The 23,709-nt window shown below is 38.2% G+C and overlaps 1 protein-coding gene across 5 annotated transcripts in view; it reads left to right on the top strand.

Annotated features, from left to right (window-relative positions):
- Positions 1-23,048, top strand: part of fndc3a (fibronectin type III domain containing 3A) — a 61,944-nt gene extending 38,896 nt beyond the window's left edge. For 4 of the 5 annotated variants that reach the window (XM_027145847.2, XM_047820309.1, XM_047820313.1 and 1 more), the window contains 23 exons: positions 3,241-3,317; positions 3,636-3,885; positions 4,931-5,245; positions 6,250-6,308; positions 8,165-8,334; positions 8,772-8,831; positions 8,928-9,066; positions 9,281-9,334; positions 9,552-9,676; positions 9,831-10,005; positions 10,396-10,482; positions 11,641-11,779; positions 11,866-11,934; positions 12,013-12,131; positions 14,304-14,409; positions 14,495-14,670; positions 16,249-16,362; positions 16,579-16,728; positions 17,180-17,562; positions 18,111-18,323; positions 18,443-18,609; positions 18,719-18,840; positions 20,381-23,048. In XM_027145847.2, coding sequence (XP_027001648.2) covers positions 3,241-3,317; positions 3,636-3,885; positions 4,931-5,245; positions 6,250-6,308; positions 8,165-8,334; positions 8,772-8,831; positions 8,928-9,066; positions 9,281-9,334; positions 9,552-9,676; positions 9,831-10,005; positions 10,396-10,482; positions 11,641-11,779; positions 11,866-11,934; positions 12,013-12,131; positions 14,304-14,409; positions 14,495-14,670; positions 16,249-16,362; positions 16,579-16,728; positions 17,180-17,562; positions 18,111-18,323; positions 18,443-18,609; positions 18,719-18,840; positions 20,381-20,695 — 3,584 coding nt within the window. In that variant the 3' untranslated portion in view covers positions 20,696-23,048. The remainder of the gene's footprint in view (positions 1-3,240; positions 3,318-3,635; positions 3,886-4,930; positions 5,246-6,249; positions 6,309-8,164; positions 8,335-8,771; positions 8,832-8,927; positions 9,067-9,280; positions 9,335-9,551; positions 9,677-9,830; positions 10,006-10,395; positions 10,483-11,640; positions 11,780-11,865; positions 11,935-12,012; positions 12,132-14,303; positions 14,410-14,494; positions 14,671-16,248; positions 16,363-16,578; positions 16,729-17,179; positions 17,563-18,110; positions 18,324-18,442; positions 18,610-18,718; positions 18,841-20,380) is intronic. The other variant, XM_047820311.1, reaches the window with a different exon arrangement.
- The last annotated feature ends 661 nt before the right edge of the window (positions 23,049-23,709 follow it).

The raw sequence follows: 23,709 nt of genomic DNA, 5'->3' as shown, positions 1-23,709 counted from the left end.
CTAACCTTCTCACATTTGCTGCAATCCGAAATGTCCTACATGTTGCATGATTTATGTCAGTTTACTTAATGGCCAATGCAGTAATGGTTTATTTTTAAACCATTTATGTCCCTCAAACAGCTATGTTTTTGCGTGCGCGCACGTGTGCACTACTCACCTGTTATACCAGACTGACTCACTTCACATCAATTATGCAGATTCAGTCCGTCCAAATCAGACTTCAAAGCTAACGCAGCACTCCACATCACTGTAAAGACATAATGGCTGTCTGTCTGAAGTGCTTGTGTATTTTTGCTTTGGAAAAACAGTACTGTCTGTAGTGAGGCCAGCAAATAATGACTAATGAGCTCTAAACTTCATAGCTGTTAGTATTTATATATTTTTATTTATTTATTTATGTTTAGCAGCTGGTTTGGTTTGCCGGGAAACGTCTTCTAGGCTACGAGAATGTAATCTGACACAAATTGTACATGGTCTGGTGTCATATTTTCTCCTATTAGGGCCACATTTCAAACACATTTGTCTTTTTTTTTCTGTCTGTTATTTACACTAAAATATTCCCAACATTTGACTTGGTAAATGAGGGAAAGGTTTCTACTCACTATTTTTTAAGGAATTCGGAATGTTTCTGGAAACTTTCCACGGGAACATAATCTGGGGAATTTTGGGACTATTCAAAATTGGAAACTTTACGGGGAATTTATGGAAATTTACAGGAATTTATGGAAATTATTTGGAAATATAGGGAAATGGATATAAACTATATCATATACAAACATAAATAAACATTTTGTTTGGTCATAAGCAGCCATGCATGCAAAGTAATACAAATTTTGAAATTGACATATTGACTGATTAAATTGTAAGAAGAACTTTAATTGATTCTTTCATTGAGTGACACAAAAGCATAATAAACATTATTAGTATGTATGTTCATTATATTATTGTAATGAACATCATAAACTTAATAATTGTAATAAACATATTTCCCTATGATTGCTGTAAAATGACAGCATCCCCCACGCTTGCACTTCTAATAAAGTCCCAATCAAATTTGTAAAATAAAGCATTTTTCTCAAGCTTATTAGGTCTCTGCTTCTGTGGTAGTCGAGGCCTAGAAATTCCCGGAATTTTGCAACCCTAGTCCTTAGCTATGTTAACAACACGAAGTAAATAATTAAACTGTTTATATGGATATAAACATCAGTGCCAGGTCATCTAGGTGTTCGAACGTTTGCTTCTGATGACGGGCACATATAGAAAATTAGATTTCTACATTTTATAGATTTTTATTTGGTCTTGTGTATCTATCGGTTGTCTCTTAATATTCGTTTTTTATTTTATTTTCCAGGTTTTTCTGACCTCATTTGAGTTCTGTTTTTAGTTATACAGATGAATCACAGTCAAGAATGATGACTTGCTTTACTTTTAAAGCTAGCTGGAAGATTCTTTTACATAAGATCTACATACTAGACTGTGAAAATCTATCTCTGAAGTTTTGTTTGTTTTTGTTTGTTTTATGCACCTGTCCCTTAGTAGTAATGCTACAGTGCAGTCATGTACACTGTATATAAAGGTGAAAAATGCAACAAAAAAAATCGTGTTTATTGTGCAAGACTTCACAATATTTTTGATAAGCCTATCTGTACCAGGCTTGTGTTCATCTAAATATAATACTTTCTAGTATGTATTTGTCCTGCTATGTGGGCAGGTCTTGCTGTACAGTAACAGCTCATTAGCAGCAAACATAGATTGTCTTATGTTTTCAGCTCTTCCTGCAGACATTGTTCCCTTTTATAAGCCATCTTTTGGTTGAGGGGGAAAAAAGGCTTGTGGTGATAGGAGTTTGTTTGTGAGTTTAGTAAGTTTGTGTAGGTTGGTAAGTTGTTCAATGCTGCAATGCCTTGTTACCTCAAACTGACGGAAGATAATTCCGTTTTTATACACCATCAGGGTTTCTCATCAGTAAAACTAAGTAATAACAATATATCATGTAGAGTGACGTATTTTACTAACTCTAGCCCTTTAGATACAAGACTTCCAATTTCTCTCAGTAAGTACCCTGTACTTTTTAACACTTCTGGCCGTGGCTCAAACATAACTCCTTGAAGAAACGGCATCTCTCATCTAGTATATCAACATAGCCCACAGGTGGTGGTGTGTGTCTTGTCTCAGTGTGTCTTGTCTCAAGTGCGGCCGGTTGTTGAGTAAAATCTGTCAAGCACTCAAACTCTAACTTTCTGTCTCCAATAGAAATCTGACTGCTTACGGAATCAGATCAAATGCAACGCAGTTCATCTCTAGTCTATTCATGAGGCCTACATATTTTTTGCTAGTAATACTATGAAAATCTGAATAGCAATTTTGCCTGCAAATGCTCATTAACAGAGGGTCTTTAACTTGAACTTGTCTGCAGATCTTCTGAATCATGCCTGTTGGTTCAACCCGTCAATTTCTTTCAGCACCCCATAGCTTAAGCAAATGAGCCTGATCCCAGCAGCCTTTCCAGAGTCACTCAAGGGTTAATTTTGCAACGAGAATCCTAAAATAAGCATCTGCCATTAATTTAAGACTTGTTTATGTACTTTGAATTTTTAATTTTTTTTTGCCGTGTTTGTGATGTAATCAGACATCATAAGATACAAGACCAAGTAGTGTGATGTTGATTTCCTTAACAGTACAAATCAATGTACATTTGTATGCCCCTGCTTTCAGGATTCGTAGACTTGTTTGTAGCATTGCAAACCTTTTGTTTTAGCTTTCCCTGGAGAGTCTGGTACTTATCAATTTATCACTCACTGTGGCAAACACCCACTTGCATTCATACACATACATTTGCTTTATATGATGTGTCAAGCGGAAGTGTGTTTTTTGTTTGTTTGTTTGTTTGTTTATTTGATGTTGCATTAGCAGCACCACAGGAAAACCTGTCTGACAGAATAGGCTTAATGCTAATAGTGCTGACGAATAGCACTGATGAATGTCCTGAGTTTGTGATTTTTTTGGAGAGAACATGGGGTGACGGTCACCTAAAATATTAGACAGATGGTTTTAATGGATGCTCCTAGTATTTTTGTCTGAAAAGCTCCAAATAAAGTGTAACGGTTTTGTACGGGATGGAAAGCTAATGATTTTTTGTTCCTTGTACTGGGACCCACTCTTATAGTGACTGCTTGGTAGAATAGATGTTTAGATATTTGAGAGTGTATTGTAATGTGTGATTGATTTGTGTTCTTGCAGGTCCTGCTCAGGTTCCCATGATGTCCCCAAATGGTTCAGTGCCTCCAATCTATGTGCCTCCTGGATATGTTCAACAAGTGAGTTGTTGTTTTTTTTGGTTTTTTATTTTGGGCGTGTGGCAGCCTTGTGGTTAAGGTGTTGGGCTACCAATCAAAAGGTTGTGAGTTCGATCCCAGGTCCACTAAGCTACCACTGTTGGGCCCCTAAGCCAAGGCCATTAACCCTCAATTGGATAAGGGTGTCTTCCAAATTCTGGAAATGTAAATTTGCATTTGTGATAACATACACTCAATTGAATTCACAGTGCATACCAATTAAGGAGCTTACTTCTTTTTGGGTTTGTTGTCTTCATTGTAATTCTTTTGTGTGTGTGTGTGTGTGTGATTTGTTCTAAGATCATTGAGGAGAGTGGAGTAAGGCGAGTGTTGGTCTTGCCTCAGGCAGAGTTTCACCCTGGGGGCCACTCTCCCCTGCACCACCCTCCCCCTCCTCCCACCCACCCCCACCTGCAGGCCTTCATTCCCCATCCACATCCAATCTTGCCTCATCCTCCTCACCTGTACTCAGGCATGGCCGGCGGAACTGGAGACATGAATGCCCAGTACATCTCTCAGTACCACCCAGCCCACATCTACACAGACCAGGGTGAGTGTACACACACACACTAATCTCACACATCTTGTACTGATAATCCATTCAATGTTTTCTGAAATCACTCAGTAAATAGTTGCTGTTGTTTACGCATTTTTTGTGTAATTAATAAACAAACACAGATTTAGAGGTTGATTGCTTATTGGTTTTATAACTCCATTATCCCAGCAGCTCAGTTACTTAAATATCCTTAAGTCGTAGCTGAGATTAATAATGAGTAGATACACTAGTGAATAAAGAAATTAATAGCTCAAATATAAGTTAGACTCAAATTAATAGACTCAAATATGAGTCACCACTTAATTTGGAAAGCTGCCTGAAGTCACCAAAAGACACATTTGAGCTTTGTCTATATAAATTGCTTGCAAACACAGTAAGCTAAAACGGGTTTCAAGCTGCATAAATCTTTTTTTTTTTTTTTTTTAACTTTGCTAAAATAACTTTCTGCTCACATGGTTTGACTGTCTGATCAAGCATGGCATGTTCTGACCATTATTATGGGCCTGCTGTTTATTCAAAATGGAGTTTTAGAAGTCAGAAGTCAAACTGTGTGCATTAACGTGTTGTATGATCTGGATATAAATACAACTGTACATCGAAGGCCCCAGAGATAGTTAGAGAAGGTATCTCTGGATAGTATTCTATAAATCTTATCACTAAGGGTTTGGCTATAAAACCATAACTATAAGGACTATTAAAACCAATATTAAAAAATGAAAAAAGAATGGCATTACTTTAACTCTGCCTAGTGAATTCCATCAACCAAAAGAAAATTGCTATATAATTATGTCCATCAGTCCAAGAAGCAGAAAGAAGCCAAGGATAATGCTTACCCTGGTGTTCACCATGTCTTGTTGTGGAGATCATGTTTGTATGTTAATGAGCAGCTTTTTGGTTTCTCCCAAATGTGTTTTTATCTATAAACAGTGGATGTGGATGTGTACAATTAATATAAATATATATATACACACACACATCCATTGTGTGTATACACAAGCTTTGTCCCATATGCAATCAGTCTGTCTGCATGTGTTTCCAGTTTCTCCAGACACTCACCCGGCACATGGACGCGCAGCGTTTCACCGGGATGAAAGGGCTAACAAAGCGCATGAACGGCTGCAGAAGAAGCTGAAGGAGCGTCAGGGTGGTCAGGCAGGAGGAGGAGCGGGCGGTCAGGCTCCTACCAAAGATAGTCCTCCACTCTCTCCACAGAAGAACCGTGGAACCCCACCAGCAGCAGGAGGAGACCTCCAGAATGGCCTTCTCAAAGGTGTGGAGGAGCAAAGCCAGGCTGCTACACTCACTGGCCTGGGAAAAGAATGTTCAGGAAGAGTGAGAGAGACAGAGTCTGCTGGTAGGGAGATACTGATCCCATTATACATTGTGCCATAATATTCATTAACCACTTCCAGTAATTTCCAGTCATTCTTCTGTCATGCAGTAATTCTTCTGTCAGAAGTCATGTAATAACTTCTGTTTATGTAATGACCCCAGTCACTATCAACTACACTGCAGTACACTGGAGCACTACGTAACTCACTATACAGGGGTTGAGGACTTGAGGTTCAAGTAAACTGTTTTAATCTCAGCCTTTCATATAAACACATTTACAAAAGACCAGCCATTCATTCACTGTATGCCTTCAAAATATGCATTGCATTCTGGGTATTCTTTACTTGTAGTTTAGGTTTGTGCATCATCAATGTGGAATTGGTTGAACTAAATAGTTTGCTGTCAGGCATAAGCATTGTCTAAGAGACCGATACCCAAACCAAAAGTCTAGCAATTCAGAATTGGGATAATGTGAGTTAATATTAATCATGTGACATGGGAGTGCCATTGCCTTATAACATGTTCTATTCAATATGACTGTTGTATGGTATAGTAAAAGACATGTTTTAATGCATACTGTAAGTTTGTGTTGTACTGTAATCTGTGAGCTTTATGGTCCAGTGCAGGATCATCCATAGACTGCCAAGGCTTCGTACCAATTATGGTTCCGATCACTGAAGTTTGCCAGACTTCATGATTCTAATCGCCTTAAACTGTTCTTTTTTCTTTTTCAAATATAGATCAGGTGGTGAGGCAGACAGTTAAATAGCAGAAATGATAGTCCTGTCAAATCTCCACCGTAGCGTGGGAACTGGTGCTATAGCTTTTGAGAGTTGTGAACCAGCTTTAGGAACTCACACAATCCTGAATGTAGCCTGACTGTACTATGCATCTTTGACTTCACTATCACAGCCTGACCTGGGCTACACAGTTTTCTGATCTTTTTAGAATGTCCTGTATAGAGACGTGAGAGAGTAAACAATCATGTTGAAGCTATTGTTTTCTTCTGTTAATTTCTCTTCTCAGAATCGAATGAAAAGATTCAGGCTCTTCGCGAATGGTTAAAGAATATCAGCAAGCCTGTGGTAAGTTATGGAAGATTTATCCATACATTATACGAGTGATCCTCTGGTTTATCGAAAGCCTCCAACGATCATTTGTCACTGTATACGATTGCTGTGACTTTATATTTTGTCGATTGCATGATTACACATTTGTGAGTATTGTGAGTTGTGTCCCTGGAAATCGAGTAATAACTGACTGTAAAGGCTCATTAATGCTCTATATAAAACGTCATCAGCAACCAAATTACTACATCCTTGTTTAAGTCTATAGACCAGGGGTATTCAATTAAAATTTAAAAAGGTCCAGTTACTAAAATTTCCTCCGAGCAAAGGTCTGAATCTTATATTGCCACTTTGAAATAGTGTACCCTTATGTTAATAAAATCAATAACGCACATACATTTCTATATAATTTATTGTTAAATTTCAAGTGTTTTCAAAGTCTGAACTTGTATGGCACTTGAATGTAAAACAATCCTGTAGTTGTCTTTACTACATGTCAAGTAACAGACAACAGACACTGAATTTCTTCTGAATAAAATAAATAAAAAGTGCAAACACGGCTTTGAGCAGCCTGAACTTAGGGCCTATATTTAAAATAATGTAAAACATTCAGAATCTTTTGAATAAAATAAAAGTGCTTTTAATCTTTAAAAAAAATTAAACAAAAGACTTTTGAGCTGCCCCTTTTTAAACATTAACTATATTAATAACACAGGAACTTGGGCAAAAGAACATTTCAAGTAAAATAGAACAGGGCAGAATTTACTGAATAAAAGAAAAGTGCAGAGCTTTGAGCAGCTCCCTTTTTCCTCTCTCCTTTCCACCTCTCCTTACTCCCTTTCCATCTTCTGTTCCTAGTGAGAGAAATGGGCCTGTAACTGTCCTGCCAGCAGTTTGAATCTTAATTGTCCTGCCAGCGTAATTAGGTGCATTACTGCCACCTTCTGATCTGGAGTATGGAACAGAAACAATCTGTTTTTGGCTTGGCTTTTGATGACTCTCTTGTCGTAATAACTAGATTAACTGCGCATGAATGAAAGATTTATCTTTTTATTAATATCAAAGAGCTTATATAATCTTTTAGATTATAATAAGGAGATGCTTAATATGATAATATTAGAATTTTAACGGGTCCGGGCAGACCCGTCACTCGGTCCGGATACGGACAGTGGTCTGCCATTTGGTGATGCCCGCTATAGAACATGCCAGAATAATGTGTATTTTGCTCTAATGTGTAGTTTTATTATGTTAAACATTCTGAGGCTGTGCCAATCAGTTAAATTCATCTGTATTAGCAAACTATTTCTAAATGGATTTTTCCAGGGTTTTTTTTATTGCAAGAATGATTGTCTTTTTTTGGACCTATTATCTGGTGAATAAAATAAGTATGATCACTTTTAAGTGCTGCCTTAAGTGTTGTAGTTAATAAAAGTTGTGATATTCTTGTGTAGCAGCTAGTTACATTGGTTTTGTTGTCACAATCTTTACAAGAGCCCTGAGAGGCTAAATAAAGAGACAGAAGGAAATGAGGCAGGCAGTCAAGCGAGGGCTTTGGTTGAAGGCCATCTTGGTCCAGATGGACTGATTATTTCCACAGAAATGGCTACAGGGATATAAGCAGCGGTTACAGAAGTAGAGGAACAGTAAAATAGCACAAACTAGGGGAACCGAATCTGTGTTAAGCTTTCAGTGTGCTATGGATTTGTGCATCTGTCGTGTGCTTTGTTATCAAAGAGTCAAGAGAGACCCACTGCCACAAAATAAATGTGTTTTGTTTTGTTTGTTTTATTTCTGCAGTACTCATGTGCCTGAATTCATTTTGTATAACTCAATACATAAGTGACATCAGGGTCACTGATCTGTGATATCTTTAGGTGGCAGATATTCAGGCTAGAGGAGCGTGTCTCTGCTGGAACGCTCCAGTAAGGCAAACTGTAGATGAGGAGCAGAAAGAGCCAGAAGAGAATCCCGAGGAGCCAACTGTCAGCTATGAGGTGTCCGTCTCGTACAGTGGCAAGGATGGCAAATACAACACTGCCTACAGGTAATACAATATAAATTCAGTTTGTAGGCTGCACAATAGACATTAATGACATGTCCAAAGTTCATTTGGACCTAGAAAAATCCATATACAATAACTTAACTAGATTGATGTGACAGTCAGGGTCTAACAAGCAATATGCTCCGTGCAAGAAAAGAAGTGCAGTTCACTACTTGCCATGTAATTGTGATCTCGATGTTATTTAGTTCTTGTCAATTTAAATTAACGAAAAAAAGAAACACATTTTGTCTTTGCTTGTTGCAGTGTTTAGGTCCATGTATTTCTGGGATAAACTGTAAAGACTGTTTCTTTTCACTTTTTGAATTTATAAACACTTTTTGAACATTTATTTGGTTTATCTACATTGTTTTTTAAAGCCATTTAATGTTTATGACTGACATTTTGAATGTTATTAATTTCCTTCTATCTTTTTGGACCAGTGGTAAGGAGCTTAGTGCAACCATAGAGAACCTAAGACCAGCAACAGACTACCATGTCAGGTCTGTAATCTGGTTAGATGCATCATGATACTCATTTTTGACCTTCAGGATTTCTAACATATTGAGTGGTAATAATATGTACATGTGCACCTGTAGGGTCCAGGCCATATGTAACTGTTTACAAGGAACCCCGTCTGAGCCTGCAAGTTTTACAACACTGAGCTGTGAACCTGACGCACCCATCCCACCTCGCAAAGCCAGCGGCACTAAAAGCTGTCTCGTCCTGCAGTGGAAGGTATTATGCGCACATGAACGCACGTAAATAATCATTTGTTGTTGTTTTTTGCAGCACACAAGGCCATAATTCTTTGCTGCTGATCTTTCTCTGACTATGATCTTTTAAAACGAATATTAGTTAGAAAATACAAATCAGTACAATTGGTGATTCAATGTTTTAATAACCACCTAACTACACCATGGACTTTTTTAAATCAAATATCTTCTTCCAGGCTCCATGTGACAACGGTTCCAAAATTCAAAACTACATTCTGCAGTGGGACGAGGTGATGCTTTACACACCATCACAAACGTTTTGTGTGTAGGAATATAACATGAATAATTAGATTTATAAAATACCCATCATAGATTAGGTTTGATACTTTGGATTACCGCATTAAAAGTTATTTTATACTTTAAAGCTTTAAATTTGCTGTGTACATATTGTGTGCTTATTGTAACTTTGTGTCCTTTGGTGTATTTGAATTTGTCGTATCTAAACAGGGTAAAGGTACAGGAGTGTTCGAGCAGTGCTACTATGGCCCTCAGAAGCAGTACAGGGTGACCAAGCTCTCGCCAGCATCCAAATACTCATTCCGCCTAGCAGCCAAAAACGACATGGGTGTCAGGTGCGTGTTCTCTGTGTGCACGCGCTCTGGGTGGGTGCGCGTGCATGTGAGCTGAGCCCAATGCTCCGTGATAGATGTGGATGTACTTATTCAGCTACTACTTATTTTTTCTTGAGTTGTACATGGGTTTATGCGTGTTTACTCTCTGTTGTAGTGAGTTCAGTGAACCTGTAGACATGTTGACCTCATGCAGTGTCCCTGCACCTCCAAAGAGCCCTGAGCTGATCCAGGCTGGGGTCACTTGGCTCTCCCTGCGGTGGAACAGGCCAGACAGCTCACCAAAAGAAGACGATATTGGTTACATACTGGAAATGGAAGAAGAGGGCTCGGTGAGAACCCAGCACAAAGAAGTGCCCCATAGTTTACTCTCTGTGCATTCACAAGCTAATGTTGAGCTTATTCCCATAATTAACAAAGCAGTGAAAATCTTCCACAGCACGTGTATTTGCAGTCGTTGAAGGCAAACCTGCATTTGGGTTTTTTGATTTTTTCACACAGCCAACCATCCATTTTACAGCGTGAAAAGGGAATAGTCTATTCCCATCATGCCTGGGTCTCTAATATCTTTATCTATGGTTCACACAGAGATATTCCGGTATTCTAGACATGACTTGGTATTTAGATTCACGTGAAGGGAATCTCACTTTTACAGACAATAGACAAGCAGGTACAAGATTATGTATTTTTAACTGCTCTGACTGTTGGGTCTGGATTTACAGGGATATGGGTTCCAGGTCAGTTATGATGGTGATGACTTGTCATGCACAGTGAGGAATCTGCACCGGAGCACCAAGTACAAATTCAGGGTAAGAATAGTGTTCTCTTTGGTATACATGTACTCAAAGATTGTGTCTGGAAGTGAAATTTATTGTTAAGTGAGCAAATTAGACCACAATGGCTAATATCAAGCTTTATATGTATTATTAACAACATTGTTTGCAGATTTATTAGTAACATCAGATGCATATGCATTACTGCAGCAAGATAGCAGATAATATATACATATTTATAATTGTAATAATTGAAGGATCGCCAAATGCTGATTGGCAGGTTTATTTAGCAGATTCTGGCTGCATTCTATTCATATAGTAGGGTATTTATAGTTTCTGATTATTGTAATCAGTCATTTTGGTTTCAGCTCTTATCTGAAGTATTTTGATACCCTTCCTGGAACACAGTTTCACAGCGGGAGGCTTGGTCCGACTGACTGTCCAGTCCACTATAAATGAATAAATGTTCATAAATAACAGGCAGTTTGCCCAGCATGTGATTAGCACAACTGTCATGATGATCGTGATGAGTGTCTGGTCAAGTGAGGCACTGAAACCACTTAAATCGTGATGTATTGAGCCTTAACAAAAACAAGGAGAATGAGAAAATCTTAACCAAAATTAGATTGTAACCTTCCATTAACAACACTGACCAACTCAACTAACAAGTAGCTAAAGGAACATTAAACTTGTCACCGTGCTGCATTCAGAAAAAGGCCTGACTGTGGGCAAGGTCCTAAAGATTAGTCCGTTAACGTGATGAGTGCATCTAGCAGGATGCTGATGAGACTGTTAGTACCTGCTGAGCAACTCTTCTCTTTTGTTGGCCCAATTACACCCTGTCACCATAAGTTGTCAGTGTGCTTTGCTTAATACTGATTATAATAACTATGCAGCATGCTGATGTCATGTTGATGTTGGTCGTGAGCTTTTTGGTCCTATTATAAATGTGCAGTTGAAGTGATGACGTCTTTCAAAAGAACCAGTTGTATTCATTTAAGTGCTCATTAGCCTTTTCTTCTTCACAGTGTTCTGCTGTTGATCATGGACCTCATTTTAATGCTGTTTCTTTTGTGTTGCTGTTTTGTTAACAATGACACTTACATATTGTAGCAATAATACTGTACATTATACACACTGAGTTATAATGCTGCTTAAAGTGCTGCTGTGACTTAATATGCTGGTATTATTCAGATTGCTGCATATAATACGGAAGGAAAGAGTAACCCGAGTCCTGTGTCAGAGTTTGCTACGGCCCCAGACAGACCTGGCTGCCCCTACAAACCCTGTGTTAAGGGCAAACAACATCCAACCAGCTTCCGTATGACCTGGGGTGAGTTCAGATTTGAGTCGAAGGCTTTGAACTTGCATTAGCTGCGATGTATTCACCCTGGCCGCCTGCTCCAACTCTTCCCACAGATCCCCCCAAAGAGACTGGTGGCTCAGATGTGACTGAGTATGTGGTGGAGCTGTCTGAAGGACTAAGTGGTATGTTCCAGTGGGATTCTTAAGTTTTGTGTAATATTTAAGTATTTGATATAACTGTGTTTGTGTTTATGTTTTCAGGCTCCTCTTGGGAGGAAGTGTACAGGGGTTCAGCTACAGAATGCGTGTGTGATGGCCTGAAGCCAGGTGGGACATACCAAGCTAGAGTCTGCTGTCACAGCAAAGGAGGACAAAGCCCAGTAAAGCGCACACATGCATGCAAACACATTTTTTAAATAATTTAACGTTGCCTGCATAGACTTTCTAAATTTGGCATGAAAAACACCACCAGAGATTCAGTGCCTCAGAGGTGACTAGGTAAAATAGATATCGTCGCTGTCGGGCAGAATCCTCGTATCTCCAAAACCATTATTTTTCAGGAAATGAAAAAAAAAACGCCTTTTTTTTTTTTTTTTTTTTTTTTTGAGTTATTAAACATTGTATCGTTAAAGTTATTCTAACTTATATTGCTATCATATACTGTTGTGTACCAACATTAACACAACATTTTCCCAAAGTCACGTTTTATCGGAGATACAAGCTTTATGACTTGGGAGCAGGGAGATATGAGATTATGCTGTCATTGATAAGAATGGTACGGACACAGACGTCGCTACTGCCAGCAGTGTTCAATAAAGTCTGCGGTCACGTTGAACCTTTTGACAAGAGACAAGGCTTCAATAGTTAACCAAAGCTAATGACTGTAGTTACATACATCTTCCTAAACTTCCTAAAATTTTAAAGGTTTAAGAGCTATAAGTGAAATATGCCGCGAAGCTCTCCCGCGGAGTGAAGAAGAGGTGGAGTTACGAGATTTCTCAGACAGTTGAAGTGTCCAGTGGAGTTAAGAGATTTGCGCTCAAGCTATTTTCAAGACTTTAGATTGGTTAATAACTTGTAAAAATAACAGACCCACATGGGGACTGGCCAATAGCATCGATATGTGATAAAATATGAAATTGACAAAATTTGGACATAGGAGGTTTCCTCCCGACAGCGACGATATGTGATATATACGATATATAAATGCATCTTATAAAGTAAACTATAAAAATGCTCAAGACTGTAAACGATGTACTGATCTATCAACACTGTATGTTTTATTTTTAATTTTGAATGTTGAAAAGCACTACAGCTACATGCTAAATTGTAGATTTTTTCTGAATGTCCCAAGTACATCAATAAACCCTATGGAGGCCAATTGAAAGCACTCAAATCAGCCATTTTTAAGGTTGAACTAAAGGGTTGGAAAAGTGATTTTACAGGGTCATTTTAAATCACTTTCATTCACACAAAATACTTTACAGTATAGTGAATTAATTAATGGTTTGAGTTCATCTAGTAAATTCTCTACAGATGTTCAAGTAGGTCTTTGAATCGCAGTACTTTTTTAATACTAGGAATTTAGAAAGAAAATCTAAATGTATAAAAAACAATCTAACCAGTGACTAGCAAGGTAAAGTAGTCCAACACAAACATCCATTAACTCACACAGTTTTGTTTTTGTAAATTAGCTTTAATTTACAGAACTAGACACAATAAAGACACTGGCCTCGGTGTCAGTTAAATTGAAGAGTAGCTTTTCTGGTAGGTTTCAGGTATAATTGTGAGTGGGCTGCAGCCTGAGAATATGCAGTTGTGGAAGTCTTTTACTTTCCTGCAGAAGGCTGTGTGGATGTTGTTGTTTTGTTTTTGAAAAAAGTGTTATAACATTTCTGTATGCTGCTCATAACTTGCACATTTATCTGGATTCTAATGATAATGAAGGATTTTAGATTACAGACTAATTATAGTATAATAAGCTTTAAATGAATGGCTTTATAACGATGAGCTGATCAAAGTGTTGTTCCACCTGTACCTCATTAGGTGAAGTGCATTCAGTGACCTTTTGGATAAATGGCAAGGTGCATGTGTTTATTACACACACTTAATTGCTGTTCACTGGCATCAAAATATTAATAAACAAAGTGTGTGTTTGTCTGTATTTTTAATGCAGTTTCTGAAGGTCCTGATCTAACTCCCTTGCCTTTAGTTGTCTAAGCGTCTTAGATTCTATTAGCTGGTTCCTCTCAAGGTGTCTTCCTTGCCGTCTAAGGGACTTTTTCCTTGCCACTGCTGCCTGAGTCACCTCAGACGCTCATAGGGGATAAATACATACACATTTTGAACTAAATCTATCTAATATTAATCTTGTATTTTGTATTCTATTAATCTTTATATTATTCTTTATATTAACCTTTTGTTCTATGTTTATGTTCTGTAAAGCTGCTTTGAGACAATGTCAATTGTAAAAAGAGCCATACAAATAAACTTGAATTGAATTGTTTTCATCACTGCTGTTCTATTAACTCTATTTTTATATTGTTTGTCAGTTTTCGGAGACCCTGCAGGTCCAGATTCCAGCTGTTCCTCCTGGCCCCTGTCAGACTCCCAGAGTAATTGGCAAGCCAAAAGCCAGAGAGGTGCAACTTCGCTGGGGTAATCATACAACATTTTTATTTATTTATTTTGTGTGTGTGTTTGTTTTAGTGTTACATTTACTTGTCCTGTTGTTGTGTGTCAGCTCCTCCTCAGGTCGATGGCGGCAGTGCGGTGTGTACTTACAGTGTGGAGATATTCGCCCCCCATTCTGAGGAGGCCAGAGAGGTGCATCAAGGCCAAGAGCTTGAATGCACTGTGCACAGTCTCCTACCTGGGCGAACATACGGCTTTCGTCTGAGAGCAGCCAATAAAGCTGGGGTTAGAACTACACACCATTTAGACAGCATTCAGTAATGGAAAACTAAAATAAAATGACTGAACTGATACTAATAAACAAGGCTGTTAAAGTCGCATTTGACTCCACTGCTCAAATTAGTCATCAAAAATGTAAAGATTTTCACTCTTAAGCATTTTCTTTTTTTTGTTTATTTTTTTCATTTTGCAGTGCACACATTTTTATCAAAGAACACTTGGATTTGAGTCCTAAAATTCACTTATTGCTTGAAAAGTAATCGCGTTAGATATCACAAAATTATATGCTAAAAAACCGTCAGTCATTGACTGTTACCATAGAAAGAACCTCTTACTCAGACGAGCTTTAGTAGAATTGGCTTTACATAGAAAGAAAATACTATATGCAACGACACTAAACCATTATTTGTTGCAGTTAAACAATAACATACACAGACAGCATACTAACAGAGTAGAACAAAGACTTTCAACATGGCAGCTGTATGCAAAGGTTCATGTACGTGGCTAGTTAATTGGAACCAGCTATTAAAACCTGCACAGAAAAAAAGTCAAAACGGAATGCTTATAAAGAGAGAATAAGCAAAAGGTAGAAGAAAAGAGAGGAAAAGTAGTTTGTTTCTTCTTTGTAATTTAGCATTGCTAGAAATCAAATAACTTTAGAGAGCAACATTAAAGAAAAGGTTCGGTTTCTGATCTTTTCCCAAATGTGTGATTGCTCTTGAGGACACTAAAAGGAACTCTGCCCCTAGTAAGTAACGAGATCTTAGTAATCCGTCTCTGTGTAACGACAGTAGGAATGGCCATGTGTCCATAACACTTTCTGTCAATGTCTTATTTATAATTATACTATATGTGCATATATACATGTGTTTTATATGTGTATATAAACAATACACATCTTACGATGCATTACTAACACTTTATACACATTGGTATAATTTATGACCGTGCATTAGACTTTATACTTTAGACATGTTACTTTATGATTTATTGCATTATATTACCAGCACCATTGCATAATGCGGTATGATAGAATGAATTCCTGTTTTTTTTCTTATACTTTTTTTAATTGAATAAAATTTATAGTCAATTATTTTAGCATGATTAACAGGAAACCTGATAATTGTTGTGTGATCTTGGGTTTGTAAGAAACCATTGATGTTATCGATTTAAAGTGGCAAACAATGCTACTTTAACTAGTTCTGACAAGTACCATTTATAAGCAATTATAATACTCTCATATGTACTATCACTTTGGTATTGGCAGCTGTGAGTGTTATACCCACTTCTGTTGCATTATATTAATAATTTATACATGCATTTTAGGCATAGCTAAAAACTAGAATGCAACTGTAACATGTTTATGAAGGGTTATATCAGCATGATGCCTCATGAATGCATTATAATGTTATGTATTCATAGTTATTATACACATGGCCTTTACATTAATCGTGTCATTTTGTAGGTTTATTTTTAACTTCTCAGTCTGGTTGTAAATGAAATCCTATTGACAGCTGTAGTGTTTCCTTCTGTCTATAACTGTAATTTCATCATGTTATTCTTGTTTATTTTCACGGATGCCAGTATGGGCCTTTCTCTGAGCGTATTGAGGTGACTACGGGACCAGGAGCACCTGAGCCTTGTCGACCTCCTCACATCACCTGCAAATCTCCTTCTTGTGTTGTGGTCAGCTGGGAAGTAAGGACCTGCTTTATATTTCATTGTACTGGTGAAAAGTTCACATCATGAAACTCATGTTGCACTTTTAAAAGAAAAGCTAAGGTTTTGGTTTTTTTTAGAGGCAAAGAATTGACTGAGCTGTTCATTCAGAGCAACATTTCTTCAGCCAGCATAACTATATACTGGATATCCATACACTTGGATTTAGCAGTTAAAACACATCCTGTCTTCCAGGCTCCTCCGTGTAATGGTGCAGCAGTGACTGAGTTTCGGTTGGAGTGGGGAGCAGCTGAGGGAAGCATGCAGATGATCTACAGTGGAGCTGCAATGAGCTATGAGCTGAAAGGCCTGTTACCTGCCACCAACTATTTCTGCAGATTGCAGGTGAGCATTAGAAAATGAAAGCACATATTGTGGTGACCATTAGCACATGATATTCCCATTACATCTGTTAACAGAAAGCTGTACCAAAAATATCTACCATCTGTCTGTCAAAGACACATTAAACCTCAACTCTGGTATAAGAATATCCTTAAAATATGCCAGAAACATGTCCACTGATTCATATTGTAACTTTTTAGTCTTTTCTAGTTTCCCTAAAAAGTTTCTGATTTTACTTCATTTTATGTGTAGAAAAAGTTCAACTGTTCTCATTTAGCTTTCATTGATGCCATTTGTGGATTAAGCACTCATTATAAACTGATTAAGCACTCGTGATAAACTGCAAAGTACTTAAACCTTCTTTTGCGTCCACAGCCATCATATTAATTATTTTCTTTTTTCCATTTTAAGATAATGTTAATATTCACCTACATGTGGTTTTGTCTGTGTTCAGGCAGTGAATGTGGCCGGTGTGGGACCGTTTAGCGAAGTTATACTGTGCCAGACGCCTTGCTCTGTGCCTGCTATGGTCAGTGTTGTTCATGCTCTCCGCGAGAGCGAGATGAGGATGGAAGCAACGGGCCCTGACAGAGGAGAGGTGGAGGAGGAGGAGGAGGAGGATGAAGAAGAAGAAGAAGAGGAGGAAGAAGATGGAGAAAGACCCTCTCCTCCACTCTATTCCCCTTCTACTTGCCTGGGGCTCCGCTGGGAGGCACCGTGTGATCACGGAGCAGAGATTACATCTTACCTGATTGATATAGGAGAGAGACAGCCGATTTCCACCGGCCCTGTAACGAAGTACATTATACAGAACCTTCAACCTGATACCACCTACAGGTAAACATAGCAGTTAGGATTGCTACTTTCCTCAGAATAGGAAATTTGTATAAATTTGTATTGAATAGGAAAACGTCATAAATAAGAAATTTATGACAATGTTAGCCGCAGCACAATCTATTGCTCTTTTTTATGCCGAGCCAAATATTGTTAGTAAAATGCATGTGTGGCCATGCGTACTGTTTTTACAGCCAGTATTCTGAAGTTGTACCTAAGATTTCCAGATTGGAAAAAGCTGGAAATGGGGGGGAAAAAAAAAAAAAAAATTCCAATGTCTAAATAACAGCGTTTGACTACTGCTCATCTTCTTGTACACTCTTGTGAGTCTTTGCATATTGTTAGTTAACGAAATGAGATGATGTGCTTTTCTGCCAAATTTCTTGGCTTCATTAAAATTAGGACATGGATAGAAACCAGACTAATAGTAAAATTGTACTCTGACTTTATCTCATTTTGTTTAATGCAACAGCATATATAGCCAAGTGTGAAGCTTAATGTACTGTATAAATGTACTGTATAAATACATCATTGTGTATCCTTATCCACAGGATAAGGATCCAGGCTCTAAACAGCCTTGGTGCTGGTCCCTTTAGCCACACTTTTAAACTAAAGACAAAACCTCTGCCTCCTCTGCCACCGAGGCTGGAGTGCACTGCATTCAGCCACCAGACACTCAGGCTGAAGTGGGGTGATGGTCCAGCCAAGAATTCCCCCACAGACTCACTGCAGTACCAGCTCCAAATGGAGGACAGAAATGGAAGGTGAGGCCATGCATCACATACAGCATGGGCATTGAACAAAGCATATTACAGTAGCTCTTTAATCCCCCTTGCTTAAGACAGACAGACCAAGACTTGTTGCTGTGTCTGTCCTTCTGTAGGTTTATATCCTTGTATAAAGGACCTTGCCACACTCACAAAGTGCAGAGGCTAAATGAGTCTACCTCTTATTCGTTTCGCATCCAAGCCTTTAACGAGGCGGGCGAAGGGCCCTTCTCTCTTGTGTACACCTTCACCACCCCCCGCTCACCACCAGCTCCACTCAAGGGTAAGTCTTTCCATTCTCTTACCATTCACCTTGAGGTTAGACCACTGTCCTGTTGTGTTTTGATGTATTTCACTTCCGGTGTGTTCTCTTTGTGTATATCTGTCTCCAGCACCACGTGTGGAACGACTGGATGAGTCCTGTGAGATTAGTTGGGAGTCCCTGCCACATATGAAGGGAGATCCAATCATTTACTGCCTGCAGTGCATGCAGGGAAATTCTGACTTTAAACAGGTACCCATGTTGATGAAAAAGAATGGTTTTATCAGCAAGTCTGTTACCTGGATTTTGATTAATCAGAAATGCTATTGAGATCTGCTATTGAGTGTTTATGGTTTTTCAAAGCAGTAAAGAAACGTATATCTGTCAGAAGTGTATGTTTTATTGTATATGAAAAATGACTAAATAATTTAGAAAAAAATATATGAATGTATGAATAATATTTAAATCGTCCCATTTCAAAATGGAAATGTGGAACTAGAAACAGCACTTTCAGGTTGAAAATCGTTATTTGTTCATTTAGGAATTTTAATGTACAAGAAACTGCTAAACAAACTGAGTCCAGTCTGATTCTTTGACTTGAAAACAGAACGCAAATCTATTCAACTAAGAGAAATGAACATTCATACAGTACTTTGTTTTCTACATTCATACATTAGTTCTAAAACATATCAAGCAAATAACAGGCAAATAAAATAAGTAGCCTTTATTCCCTGGACAGCGCGATAATTTCAGTAGTTAGATAGTGAGAACAAAAAGAGAACATTTTCATCTTAACTTTCGTCTTTCAACTTCATTTTTATAGAAATTTTAATAAATCATTTTTACAGAAATCTGGATGTAGATTCAGATCCCTAATGACTGTGACAAGGAGAAAATGTCCCTGGGACATAATCAGAGAGAGTCCTTAAGAGGGGCCAGACACAAAAGGAACCCTTTCCTCATCAGGGTGATTGTAGATAATAGGATTATAAATCATAACTCTTCTTCAACTTTAAATTCAAACATTAATGAAGCTGTTGAAATGAGGAACATATGAGGATGTGAGATTATCCACCAGAGCAAGTGGAACATGGGCATAAAAAATATATAATTTAAAAATAAATATATAATATATATTTTTCTCCCTAAAATCAGATCTTTGAGGTATATGTAGGACATTCAGCATCAAGAAAGTGAGTCATGAGCGCAGAAGCACCAAGCAGAAATAGAGCATCAGGGTGAATCAGCCAGATCTGTAGTTTAGAGAAGGGCCACAGCACTATCTTGCTCTCGAAAACTGATATTTTCACTATGACCCAATACTGAATGTAATAAACGCATCTAACGATATGGGGTTGGACCTGTAACATTACCCCTTTCAGTTTCCACACATACATTCATTTACATGTGACTGTGAAGCAGTCTCAGAGGAGGTGGGTGGGCAGATGGGATGCTTTGGCTTTGTAAACTGACTTTTGTTCAAACTCATCACAGGTGTCTTTTAAACACACCAAAAGCATCTGAAGTATGTTCAGAGAGAATATATCAAATTTCTTGATCATCTGTGTTCACTACATTTGATTTGATTTATTATATGATTAAAAGCCTATTTTTATTAGTGACCAAAATGAACATTATTTTAGCCATTGTTATTTGCCATTAAAAACCTAGACTAGGTGAAAATAAACTCCTGCATCTCTCTTTAATCTCTTTGTATTCTGAATTAACCAAAAATACAAATAATCTTTGTGCTTTATAATGAAGTCTCTTTTATTTGTTTTCTGTCTTTTAGATATACAAGGGCTCAGATACTCTATTCCGCCTCTCCTCCCTGAGCTCGTCCTCTGAATACCGTTTTCGAGTGTGTGCGATCCGCCAGTGCCAGGATGCTCCGGAGATCATGGGGCCGTACAGTTCCAGTGTCACTTTACTGCCTCTTCGCATCGAATCTCCCAGCTCATCCAGCAGCGTGGGGCCTAAAGCTTGCGAGAGCCAGCAGCCTCGACGCAGCCTCACAGACGAGCAGTTCTCCCTCCTCATCATCGCCCTGCTCGCTCTCACCTCTATCCTCATTGCCGTGGCCATCCAGTACCTCGTCATCGAGTGATCCTTGAAGACGCAAGGCCAAATCCTGTTGTTTTGGTTTAGTTTTTCTGTCTATTTCATTTTCTATCTGTTTCATTCTCAGCACCAAAGTGGGTTGAGGAAACGGTGAGCGAAAGGAAGGATGAGGGAAAGAAAAAAGCTGAGGCTGTAGAATTTTTCTATTTGATTCTTTTCTCTTTCTTTGTAGCGCTATTAGAAAGCACAGTATTGCTCTCCCATTAGCTGGGAGGTGGGTACTGAAGCATTAGGAACGAAGCTTACCACTCACTGCATACTCCTTTTTAACATTCATTTATGTTTGTAGCTATAGTTTTTTTTATTATTTATATTTAGTTTTATCATCATTTGTCCGGTATGTGACTCTGGACCTGTGTTCCATAACTGGCATGGTGATTGTTCACGGTTTGCTGCTACGTGGTTTGCTGGTGCACTGCTCGCTCGTGCGCTGGTGATTTACGCTGGTGTGCAGTTTGCTGGCGAGCTGTTTGCTGGTACGCTGTGAGCTGTTGCTGGTGCACTGGTCATGTGTGTGCTGGTGTGTGGGTTGATGGTGAGTTGTTTGCTGGTACGTTGTGTGCTGGTGCACTGTACAGTACCAGCATTGGTAAGCTGGTTTGCTGGTGCACTGGTCATTGGCCTGCCAGTGAGCTGTTTGCTGGTGCACTAGGTGCTGTTTATCGAATTTGAGTTGTTCAACCTGTTGCACTGGTCATCGGTGCCATGGCTGCTGTTCTTTGGTAAGCTGTTCACTGATGAGCTGGTCACTGGTGTGCTGTTAAGGGATGGAACTCAGAGGGCCAGTGAATACAGAGGAGGGGGATAAAGGGAGGTAGAGGACGCCAATGTCCCACCAACACGTGGAAGAAAGTGAAGAGATATGAAAAGCCTTGAGGTCCTGAAGGTACCAAGCTCTCACTAGGAGATTAGTTTAATGACATCACTGAGAGAAGGGAGACTGATATACTTGTTCACCTTATAGAACATTCATTTAGCACTTTCCTTAAAACCCTTTTTTTGATGTTCAGAATGTGTAGGGATGCAAAAAAGACGAGAAATGGTAGTATATTTTTGTACAGCATGATGCAAGGACCTGCTCATTTGAGATCTGGGTTGGTATAGGGTTAGATCAATGACTATGGGGGTGGGGGGAGGGGAAAAAAACAAGGAACCTAACACAGTCAAAAGTTATTTTTATTATCTTGTAAGTAAACTGTAGCTTGATTTTACATGCTTTGCTCCAGAATATTGTCCAGCACATTGTCCAGCACAAAAAAAATGTATGCTTATCCGTTTATTTTTGCACCTTGGTGAGAAGAAAAAAAATAACAACAGTACTGACTGCGTCTTGATCTTGTGATGCGTTTCATGGAACACACTCTCTGGTTATGTAAGCCCTTGTGTTTTGGATGTTGAGTCGGTGTACCATAAAACATGTTATTGAACTCTTTTGTTTCGAGAGTAATGATTTCAGATGTGATTGGAATCAACCATTTCTTCTGCATAGTATTCTTAATTTCTCTGATCATATTTTTGTTTATTTTTACCAATTTTTTTTCCTTAATACTGAATATATATATATAATGAATAAGTATTCCTTATTCGCTAATGTTATTCTTATTTTCCTCATTTGAATCACATATTTGAAGGGTTTTTTATTTATGCAAAAAATTAAGGTTAATCATCCAGGGGAAAAAAAAAAAAAAAAAAGATGAAAGCAAAAAGCAGTTCTAAAATGTGTTGATTCTACATGTACTTCCTGTGAAACAGATTTGTTTGCCATTTCTCTGTGTAAAGTCATTGTGATGGATTGCCGAAGCTGCGTGATGGCAGTGAGACAATCTAGCTGTGAGGTCTAATGTCGTGAGTGGTTATGGCAGTGGTGCTGTCATCACCATGTAAGAACTACAGGTACCTTGCAAGTTTTGGTTTAATTACATGATTTGGTCTAGGTGGTTTGCATACGTCTTCTCTTTGTCACTGAAGGAAAAAAGAAAAAAAAAACCAAATTCCTATTTTTGATAGTGATAAAACTGTAATTTGCAAAATGTGCCATTTTAACATCTCCCCCACCATAGTAGGCTTCTACATTTGGTCCATGGCGGAGACAACAAAGGAAAAAAAAACTACAAAAATATGCACAAAAATGAGACCATTTTTATGTAATTTTAATGGTTGCAGTTACCTCATACACCCGTACATTCCAAAATGAAAAATTTGTTATACTATACATAGTACCAGACATATCACTTTAAAATGTTCGTTATGAATTCAGAAATGTATAATCATAAATATGTATCTAAAGTGTATCTGTAAAGTCATGATATCTACAGAATAAAAAAGTTTATAATTCTTAATTCTTTTTTATGAATTCTTCTTTTTTAACTGAGCCAAATCAAAGAAATATTTAGCATTTTGCATCACTTACATTCATTCACTCATTAGCCATTAACCATTTACTATTGTTTACTACTGGTCAGGGCCACAGGGAACCCAGAGCCTGTTGTAACACTGGCTGTGAAGTAGGAATACACCTTGGATGAGAGTGTCAGTCCATTTCAGGGCTCCATGCACACATTCAAACCTAGTGGGCAGTTTAGCATAACTGGTTCATTTACAGACATGTTTTTGAGAGGCAGACGGACGGACTCTATGCACCCAAACTCTAATGTGAGTTACGTGCACCATATATATGCACAAACACTTTTTCTTGCAGGGATCCTGTGCTTGATCTCAAACCCAGATTTCTCCAACATAAAGGAAAAACAAACTAATTGCCTTTGCTTTTCTAATACTTTCAGCGGGGAGTGTATTTGAAGCAACACTTTAGATTTTTTTTTTCCCCAGATGCAACCATAGCAACATGGAGCTCCATTAGAGATGAGGAGTTCTGGGTTCAATATATTCTACTTAAAATACAGATTACTCTCCATGCCACAGTTAGAAATAATTTCAAAAGCAAAGGCACCTGTTTACTTCATGATGTATGTTATAAATAAGCAGGAGACCGTGTCGTGT

This window comes from Tachysurus fulvidraco, chromosome 11, assembly GCF_022655615.1.
Source record: "Tachysurus fulvidraco isolate hzauxx_2018 chromosome 11, HZAU_PFXX_2.0, whole genome shotgun sequence".
NCBI classification, from domain to species: Eukaryota; Metazoa; Chordata; class Actinopteri; order Siluriformes; family Bagridae; genus Tachysurus; species Tachysurus fulvidraco.
This window is presented reverse-complemented; position numbering and strand designations above follow the sequence as displayed.